The sequence below is a fragment of the Alosa sapidissima genome, chromosome 17 (assembly GCF_018492685.1).
Source record: "Alosa sapidissima isolate fAloSap1 chromosome 17, fAloSap1.pri, whole genome shotgun sequence".
In the NCBI taxonomy this organism is placed as follows: domain Eukaryota; kingdom Metazoa; phylum Chordata; class Actinopteri; order Clupeiformes; family Clupeidae; genus Alosa; species Alosa sapidissima.
In genome coordinates, this window is record NC_055973.1 from 6,345,175 (window position 1) to 6,356,020 (window position 10,846).

General features: G+C 41.5%; 1 protein-coding gene across 1 annotated transcript; it reads right to left on the reverse strand.

Moving 5' to 3' along the window:
* Nucleotides 1-4,872: 4,872 nt before the first annotated feature.
* rrs1 (ribosome biogenesis regulator 1 homolog) lies at nucleotides 4,873-6,395 on the reverse strand. The gene has a single exon (XM_042068495.1). The coding sequence runs from the start codon at nucleotides 6,371-6,373 to the stop codon at nucleotides 5,228-5,230; it is 1,146 nt and encodes a 381-aa protein (XP_041924429.1). The 5' UTR covers nucleotides 6,374-6,395; the 3' UTR covers nucleotides 4,873-5,227.
* Nucleotides 6,396-10,846: the final 4,451 nt, after the last annotated feature.

Sequence of the window (10,846 nt, forward strand, 5' to 3'; positions counted from 1 at the left end):
AACATTGCCTTCTTTAGGCGGCTCATCCTCCTAGGCACACAAACAAAGCCCAGAGACTCAAGGTGTCAATGAGATTAACTTCATTTTTTAACACTGTCAGTAGCACAACAGCACCTTCTGTTCTATGTAACATAAATGCACAGCTAATTGTATGCGACACAAACCTAAGTGACACAATTTTATGTCAAAACATACTTATTTGCTATTGTGGGCTCCGTTCGGCCTACAGCTTCACTGCTTCGAAAAAAGCTTCAAAGCTTCGCTGTTTGCATGTGGGGTAATGCACTTCTAAACGGGACTGATCAGATTGATGCATGTTGGCCCCAATGAGCTTTAATCTTGATATTCCGCCATACATACTAGCCCAGGGGTTTTCAAACTTCAAACTGGGCCCTCCTAAGTGGGTCAGCTGAACTTGGACCCCCCTCCCCCTTACAGCAATAGATAGATAGGCCTAGGTAGATAGATAGATTATAGACCTATATTAATATGGCAATCATAGCTACTAGGCTAGGCTGTTGTTATTATTATTATTATTAGGCCATATAGGTTATTATTAATATTATTATTGTTGTTATTATTATTGGTTATGGTTATAATATTAGTAGCCTAGGCTATAGTAGGCTATTAGATAATTTTATATTATTATTGTTGTTGTTGTCGTTGTAAGGCTCCATAGGTTATTATCATTATAATAATTATTATTACTAGGCCTATCCTATTATACTAGCCTACATAAACTTGCAAAACCAGCGTTTTGGGGTTAATTCTCTAACTATTTCCAGTAAACGGCTTGCATGAAGTGCTTTTTCCACACACAGAGCGTTATCACTAACCTCGATCAGCTCCGTAACATGAGTGGCGGGGAAGTATCCCTGCTGACCAGTCTGCAGCCGTCCGTACCACCTCGACTCCTCATGCTTGAAGAGAACTTGAATGACATCACCCTGGGTGAGTTCGAGCTCGTCTGGCCAGTGGGGTTTGTAGCTGTGTTTTACTACCATCTACAGGACAAAGTATGAAGTACATGTTAATAATAAGTAATACACAACAGTAGTTTTTCCAAGATGGATCAAATGTGGATCTGCAGTAAGGAGACGTGATTATTGCCGATTCATTCACAGCAACCGTTCATTCAGACGCCTAAGCCGTTACTAGGCTCAGTAAAGCGGATTAGGCCAGTCGTTAAAAATCACAAGGATTACCTAACCGAAAGTTGAGAGAGTGCAAATCTTTTGCTGGCCTAAATCACCAGGCCATTTCACAGAAGAAATCCCAATGTCATGATTTAGCCTACAGTTGTCACTTATAAACCCTCTAAGTTAGGCCTTACTTATTAGGCTACTTATTTGATTAATTTAATCAAATCCAAAATTGGTCTAACCAAGGTCAATCTTGAGGCCTTTTTTTTTAGGTAATTGCTGTATTTGTCCAAACAGTTTTAATTTAATATATGCATTAGATTTTGACATCCAAAGCAACTTAAAAGAAAAACAACATGTTAAGCCATAAGAGGGCATTTCATCTGATTGTCAGTTAAACATATCTGCCATACATCCTGCAACCTGAACTTGCCTTCTCGGGGGCCTCTTGCCGGTACCGATGCCTGCCACGGCTCACTGGTGTGTGTGATGCATGGGCAGCATGCATGAGAAAAACAGCAGATTCACACACAGAGAAGACATAATGATTAGCAGTGGTTCACGGCAAGGTGTTAACCATATGACATATCAATCTATTGCACTACCAACAAGGCCTCTGCACTGATGCTCTCAAGTCAAATAGATAATTACCTGCTCTCAAGTCAAATTAATAATTACCGGTTAAAATGTTTATTGCTGCATCTAAAACTATCACACACACCATGGAGTAGCTGTAGAGACCACATTGTGGCCTCAACTTTCCTCTCTCTTAAGTTTCTTAAAGACACCGTTCAAATTAAGATACACATCTTAATGCATCAGTCATTTGCTTACATTGTTCTCCAGTGTTTGCAGTGATCGCCATGACTCACCTTGAGGAGAGAAGACGGTGGTGAACACCTCAAAGTGCTCATTGCTCTGCATGTAGATGTTCTGCTGCATGTTGCAAGCATCAGCGGTGCTATGGCACTGGCACGGCCGCACTCTCAGCCTCCACTTTAAATAAACTCGCCCGGCTAATCCGCCAGCACCTTTATTTAGGCACTGTGCATCAGCAAATGCTGAGAAAGCTCTTGTTGTGACAAGGTTATTTTTTCGCTTTACCACAGTGCCAAGAGAGATGCCAGTGCAATGCGTGGAGTTTTGGTAGCTGAGGGGAAGAGTTTGGCAAGACATGAATGCTGAAAGATGCACTGTGGAACGTGCCAAAATTGTGCCAAAATTTGTGTATCTCCAGTTTTACCCCAGGGTAGCTAAGCAACATTGATTTTTTGTTTTGTTTTTATATCAATATGGCACAGTTTATGCTTATAGACTTTTTGCATTTCTGGTCAGCTTTGCCACTAGATCACATTCAGCTTAAGCTTAATTCAGGATAGTTCCATCAGTAAAATAGCATAGCGTTCCCATAGATACAGCCTTTAAATATATGATATGCAATATGAAGCAAAACACATTCATCACAGCACACAAACTCCATAATAATATGGATGAGATATTCTCATCTCCTCAGGGATTAACTCATCGCTATTGATTGATGGTGTCCCATTTTCGTGTCCTTTGAGGTGGAATAAGACTGATTTTTTTTTTTTTTTGGGGGGGGGGGGGTGAGGGTGTTGATCCCTTGGGCTTCATTCTTACAACATGCAACAGATGGAGATAGACCCCCGCCCCTCGGCGCACCCCTCACCCTGCATGCCCCTAAGTCTCGGCTTTACTTAAGGTCTGTGTCACCAGTCATATATCATCCATCAAGTGGGGCTCGTGAGATTGGGCAGCTAGGAGCTACTCATGCAAAAATCTGCACCTCAGTAGCACCATCATTAACGTGGTGCAGGCATGCACAACATGAGAATAGAGGGCCCAACATATAGCAAATGAAAACTGGGACCAACTAGTCTTCAGTTAAGCTTTGATTGTTTTTTCTTTAAAAAATGTGTTGATCAAGTATGTTATATCTTCTCAGAAAATAGCTACAGACAAGAGTTCATTGGTTTTGATCTTAATTTTGTTTTTCTTTTTGTTTAATATTTTTTGTGCAGTTAAGTCGACTGAAAACTGTGGGATTGATATTGTGTTATGACAAAGATATTAGATTAAGCCATATCTTCATGCAGTGTTAGAAAACCCTTAGCATTGAATTTGACCTGATATTCGGGCCGTCTGTTGTCACATTTAGCTCTGGTTTTTGGACATGCCTTGTTGGCAGCCCCAGCGCTTCTTCTCCAGAAACCCTGCAAAGGTGATGGCATCAGGGAGGGCAAAGTGGGCAAGAGAGGCTGTGCCCTGCATATGTAACTCAATGTTGTGGGTCTTGGAAGGCACACTAATGCAGACTGACAGGCCATTAACTTCAACAACAACCTTGGTCACAGCCATAGCTCATGGTGGGGTTGTACTCCCTTACTGATCTCATCAAATGTGTGTACTATTGGGGAAGGGGAATTCTATCTATAAATGGGGATGGAACATCTACCAACCACTGACACATACATGGTCACCAGCCACTCAATAGTAAATTATGATTTTGAGTCTGAAATCTACCAGCTACTTTCATATTTTACCAGCATTTGGCTAGTGCTCATTTCTATCACTGACAATATCCCATTTGCATAAAAAATGAATCTGACAACAAATGAGTTAATAAAACGCAAGTGCTGGCTGCAGCCCTTTGCACTCTTATGATCAGTTAATAAACTATATTTCTTTTAACATGTAACGCGTGTAGGATTTTATGGACACAGTGATGCATGGTTACATGCACTGTATTTGCACAACTCTTTTCTCCAAAGTGCTATATGATGCTAACCACATCAGAGCCATATTCACTATTATGGCTGGATGTTTGGATGGAAAGTCCACTTAAGCAGTTCAGTGTGCTGATACATTCTTAGTACAAAGCCTCTCTTTACATAATGAGAGTCCTAGGCTAATCTGTACACCAGATTAAGACAGATAAATTTCTAGGAAGACGCAGGCTGCACTTAACAGTAATCTATTCTTGCTCAGCTGGAATGGCTTGGCATTAGGTGGGGTTGTTTTTTTGTTTTTTTTTTTCAAAAATGTTCTGCAGCGAAACAAAAGTTGTCATATGAAATCTATTGTTGATCCTGTAGCCTACTGACAGGCCATTTTTTTGCAAAGACTGATAATGAAGAAAGGTCAAAATGTTTGCAAATACATAAGAAAAGATCTAATTGTTTTGTTGCATATGCAGAATGGTTAACTTAGCCTACTCATACGTGGCCATAGGGGCCGCATGGAATGACACTATTATTCTAATTTGCATGCAATTTCAAACAGTTGTCTGGTTGCTGGGAACTCGCTTTCATTGGAAATTATTGTTTTACTCATGACACACAAAAACTGACACAGGTCACTTCCTCTCAAAAGAACTCTCATAGGAGAGCACATCAAAATGTGCAAAACATTCCTCCTTTTACAGTTATTGTGTTTCAGTCAACAGAAAAGAAACTAGCCCTTTTTGTCCAAATATACACAGAAGAGATGTTAAATTCCTAGTGCTATTAGGTAGGTGATTTCCCACAGCGATCAATCAACAACCAAGCTTATTTAGTCAAAAACAAAAATCACTTACAAAGCAACCTTTGAGGACAAAAACACGATTGGTGATTAAATGATTAATGCAATATTGAGGTGGTCTGTGCATTTTCCCCATTCATTTGATCACAAACAATGTAGAAATCACTGAGAATCATTGAAAAGAGCATAAACGTACATTACTTTTAATAATTATGCAATAGTTCACTATGTGGAACATAATAGTTATGAAAACAAGCAGATAAACAGTGACTTGATCTAATTATCCAAAAAATACATTGTTTGACCCACAGAGATTCATGACAGAGCCATTTCCCAGACCACATTTCCAACTCATCAGTAATTTCTACAAATAAAGAAATTAATGGTCACATGAAATTGTCCACATCCATCTTACTACAAATCCCACCAAGAAAGCGACATGTCAAACGCACACGAGGAACTTATTCGGGGCTGTGCTACTTATCACGTGGTAAAGGCACATGGGGAGCGGGCCATGGCAGCAAGGAGGGAGGCGTTCATTCTCAGCGTTTGCCTGGTTTAGACCGTGAATTCTGAGGCTTGCCTTTGCCTCTCCCTTTCCCCTTTCCAGAGAAGCCACCCTTTCCAGAAGAACCACCCTTTCCAGAAAAGCCCCCCCTTCCAGAAGAGCCACCCTTTCCAGAAAAGCCCCCCCTTCCAGAAGAGCCACCCTTTCCAGAAAAGCCCCCCCTTCCTTTGCCCGGCATGTTGCCCCTTCGACCCTTCTTTCCAGGTCCTTTCCTCGCATTTGACGCCGATTCCCTATCCTCCTCCCTCATCTGTTTGTTTACAGCTCTGGTCATGTCAATGCGGGGCTTTTTGCTGTCCAACACTTTCAATATATCCAGCTGGTTTTGCCTTTCGTTGGAAAAGTCGCCAATGAGAGGCTGGAATTTCCTCTTTTTCCCGGTGTTTTTGGGCGCTTTCTCCTTTGGTAAGCGCTCCTGAAATTTACCAACAGAAGCCGTGGATACCTTGGCGACATTAAGAGCTTGAGAAAGTTCAGCTTTTGACTGTTGAGCGGTGGGAACGAGTCCCCCTCCCGGCGTGGGTAACTTTTGGGCCCTGGCAATGTTCTTCAAACGATTGAACTCATTCTTTGCTACTCTCTCAGTCTTTGCCTTGTTGCGTTTAGCGAACTGATCCTCGTTTGGGTCTGCATTCTCGGGAACTTCGATGACCCACTCTTTAGTGTCATCTTTGGCACGTTTGTAGCCCCAGCGTCTTCTCCATTCCTTGTGTTCCTCGTCCCATACCAAGTTCGTTTTCTTCTTCTTTTGAATTCCTTTCAACTTCGCAAACTGTTCCCATTTTGTTGGCGGTTTGGGTTTCGGTGGAGGCTTCTCCCTCGGTAAAGCAGTGGTTGGTTCTGGAAGTTTAACGACAATAACATCTTCAACTCTTTCTGTAGGATGTTTCCAGATCTCGTTGATGATGAGCTGTGTGTTGTCCCGAGCGAGGGAGCGGAGGAAGTCTTCCTTATTCGTGGTTTTGAACTCGCGCTCATCTACACGATTTTTGTCAGATGCCAGAAGATTCCCCAAGTCAAACTCAAGATCCAATTCTTTCTGAACGGTAATGCTTTTGAGTCGTTCAGCTTCATCTTTCTCTGCTTGAGCAAGCACGTCTTCTATGCTGCAGGCAGCCATTTTGTGCTCTGACTAGTCCACACGTGTTTTGGTGAATACGTAAAAGGTTATTTCAATCACTTCCGGGTCTTAAACGTACAACATAAGTATTTTTGTCCACTAGATGGTTCCCTTGTGTAACTATTTACAGAGCCTTGCGATGCTCTGACTATATAGTGGAGATTAATTGAAACAGTAGCTGTTTCTAGTTTATTATGTATACAAATCTTCTTTCATTGGCTCCAAACTAATTTCCATTTGAATTTTTAGTTTAGTTTAGTTTACTCATTTGAGATTAGGCCTACTGATGCACCAACTAATAAATGCTGGCCATAATAACATCTTGCAAACTAGTCTTTGATCAGTGATCGAGTTTGTATGATTGGAACCCTGAATTCTCCTTCTGTCATCTGCGTACCTACTCTAAGGGAACTTGCACTGGTTCAATGCTGGGTATTCTCATTAAATCCATCCATAGCACACAGGTAAATTCTGTCTGTTAGACACAAGTGGCTTCGAGGAGACACTATATCCATCTCCAGCCAAGGCTGGAAATGATGTGTGGGGTTTGGACTATAAAGTAGGCTCAAGCCACTGAAGTTCTCACGCCTGCCTTCAAACCTTGGGCTACACATACGAGAGCAAATCTCCCTCTCTTTGTGTCATTCTTCCCGTCTTTCTTTTTCTTTTTTCCCTCTCTCATGATGAGCACCCCCCCCCCCCCCCCCCCCCCCCCACACACACACACCCACACCCACACCCCTGATATTTCTGCCCCAGAGGGCAACAGAACTCCGAATACAATCCCCATTCTCAGCTCATTAGATGACGATGACACCTCCTCCTTTTGCACAATGTGGCACTCCTCTCTGTATACTTCAAAGGTAATCAAGTCTGAGCGATAATCAGATTGACAGTAAATTAGGGGGTTATTTAGGACAAGAATAGACTCTTCTTGCAGTGATATTGAAAGCCCCTTCAAATCAAATCATTTAAGCCTGATGCCAAATGCAATGCTGTGTGGAGTGAGTGGATTACACTGGACAGTTTTTTTTAGACTTTGTCTTTGAGTTTCTGAACAATAGCCTATATGTAATTATGTTAATAATGTAATGCAGACTATGTATGCACAATGATGTGGTCATGGTCAATTGAGAAAAAACACTACAACCCTCATAAACACATAAAAGTAGATCAAAAATGATAAATGATCAAAAGAAACAAACAATCTTTGGCACATTCTGTAAGTCCCTTGGCTTTGCAACAGTCAGATATCTGCTAATGTGTTATGTAAAATCATGGGAGTATGTATTTGCAGAAATATCAAGAGACCGGCTTGCAAAATCCAAAGAGAAAGTTGAGGTAGATTTACTATATAACATATCTGTCACCTGCAAAATAAAAAATGGATACTTTTCAAATATTGAAATAACGAGAATTATGTTATCCACTAGAATTATACCATTATTCAATTTTGATGGCATCCAATTAGGTATGTTTATGCTTATGCTCATGATTAAAAACAGTCATCAGACAATGCACACCTATGTTATCTAACATGAATTTCAGTATAAAAATGGCCATTATTTTCATTATTTATTTATTTTGCCCTACTAATTATATTTGACATTAGCTTCTTCCTGTGAATGTGAAGCAAAGCTGCTGACAGCTATGGAAATGAGCGCTGTTGTTGCGGGAATGACGTGATCGAGGCCCCTGCAGGTAGGCTAACGCACACAACAGTGCGAATGCTAATGAGACGTGAGCCCATTGCACTGACACCCGTCTGGCACACCACTCGATCACTTTTTTAAGGTGGGGGATGACAGAGAGTACAAATAGTGAGCTTTCAATTGGCGTTTCTGCATCATTGCCGTCACTGGAGTGGTGTGGCGTTTGCAGGTGCCCCAAGAGCCAGATATTGTTTGATGCCTACAGTGACTTCTATGATAGAAGAGTGGTGGTGTACTTTAATCACTGAGTCACTGTGCTTTTGGGGCATAGGCAATAGAGAGAATTCTGTGTGTCATTTTTTTTCTGTCAAACAGAGAGTAAGCCTAGTCATCATGCACACCAGAGATTAAACATCCTTAGTCAGATCCGTCAGATGTGAGACCAAGGACGGGGTCGTGTTTATTACTGAGAAAGTGGTGCTATTTACCGATGAGCCAGTGCAGCGATGAACCTACCTAAAAGGTTATACTGCCAGGATATGGCTGCTGGGACAGTCTTCCACGGTCTCTCGTGTAACACCCTTTGACTGGTGGCATCTTAAATGAGCAGAGTCCACAGTGATCTGTGATTCACGAGAGGGGGTGGTGGCGACAGTGGTGGTGATTAAACTGTGGACTTAAAGTGTTCCAAAATTATCCATGCTCTGTTTGAGAAGGGGGGAAAAAAAACACATCGCAACTGACCTGTTATGACCTATGGAGATAACAACGAGACTGGAGAGGACATAAAGCCTGGATGAAATTATTTCATCACCTCATCTTGCACTAAATTAAACTGACCATCTGTTGACAGAAGCTCAGTTGGTTGTGAGCTTGTATTTTTAGTCTCTTGTTATGTAAATGTATGAAGAATTCGCTCTGAAGTGTGTTAAAACCAAAATGTGGTTGTAACATTTTAGTGTTATTGTTACCAGGGCCGTGCAGAGACCTTTTGAGGGGCAAGGGCTCAAATTCAAAAAAGGGCACATGAAACAAGATTTGTTAACAATATGTCATCTTTATTTTAAAAACTGAATTACCCTTGTTCAAACAAAATGTTGAGGAGAGTTGAGCTTTGGAGAAGTACAATTTTTTCGCCTTCTTAACTTAATTTAGGATCTCAGGAATGATACTAACATGTGTATGAGAACTTCTAGTTTAATTTGATACCCTGGTCACCATCCAAGCCTTAGAATTTATCTCAATACAGATAGGCCTACACCAGATTAATCTCAATAGCAGAGTAAGCACGACAAATGCGTTCATTTTATTTGTAACGCTAACACCTTCATTTTGACAGCCCTAAAACGACAACAAAAACAACTTTTTTTCATTACATTTGTTCGTGGACGACTAGCATACCTGTCAACACTCCCGTTTTTCCCGGGTTTCTCACGTATTTCAAGGTCATCTCCCAGCACCCTCCCGTTTTGTTATTTCTCCCGGAAAACTCCCGTAATTTGCATGGCCATCAAACTTCATTTTAAAATCATTGATCCATTCAGGTTGCCAGATTGTGTATGAAATACACCCTACACATACACGATCACCTAGTTTCAATTTCAACCGTTTTGTCATAGGCTAAAACCTGGCAACCCAAAACCCAAATAAGGAACCGGGTGCCGACTGCGCAGCCTGAGCAAAGAGTATAAGTTACTTCTATACTCTTTGGCCTGAGTCTCGTCGTAAGCAAGCGGGCTAGTTGAATAGCCTACTCCAGAACAAGCTGTTGTGAAATTGTTGGGAATTTAATTGATTAACACATCACATAAACTGTTATTGAGTGCTGCTGATACACTGAACTTGTGCCCTCGGTACCAAATCTGACAGCAAGCAGCTTTGGAAGTAGGCTGCAGGCAGGCAGCTGGTGGATACATAAGTGGCATGCGTAAGGTAATGGTAAGGTAAAAGCAACGACCGAAATGCAGTGTTGAAACACGTGTATGAAACGTATTAAATATGCAAACACAGATCCGGTATAAACACTGAACCCCCCCCGAAAAAAAATCTCCCGTTTTTGGAAAGCAATGTTGACAGGTATGACGACTAGGGATATCTGGCCGAGTTGGACCACAATTAAATACTGGTCTAAGGGAAGATGAAGTAGGGAGCCTATTTCATAACAGCCTACCTGCCTGCCTATAATGCCTCGAGGAGTTCCTTGCGTAAACTAGCCTACTGCCAGAGACAGAGTACCCTGGAAATCCAGAGTTCTCGCGAAAGCACAATTGAATTGTCTTTGCGAGACACTCTGTCAATGTCAATGAGTTATAATGCTCGTTACTTTTACCCCTTGCATTGCGAGGAACCAATCACATCGGTGACCCCACATGCCCATGTGGCCTAACAGGTTACAAAATAACAGCGTATGCATGATTCAATATAACTATGCATGCTTTCCCTTTGCAATTTCAAAAGGTTTCGGTTAGCTGCATAGATGCTATAGCTGGTAGGCCTACAGAAAAGAAACTGAGTGGTAGCCACTTTCACCGTCAATTCAGTTTAAAATGAAGCTTGTTGAAACTTTTGCTGGCAAACATATACTACTTCAAAACGACACTAAAAAAACAAGATAAATGTTACAGTTTATTTTTCAACATTAGCTAAATGATTTGGGAAACAGACTGTCTGTAGTGATCTTACCCTGCTTTTCATCCGTCTCTTAAAACAACAACAATACCATGCGCATCTTGCAGGCAGGCAAATGTGAAAGGTCACGTTGACAGCCTATGACGTCACCTACCGGCAGCAGGTAGACGAGGCTACCAACTTTACTTCTATA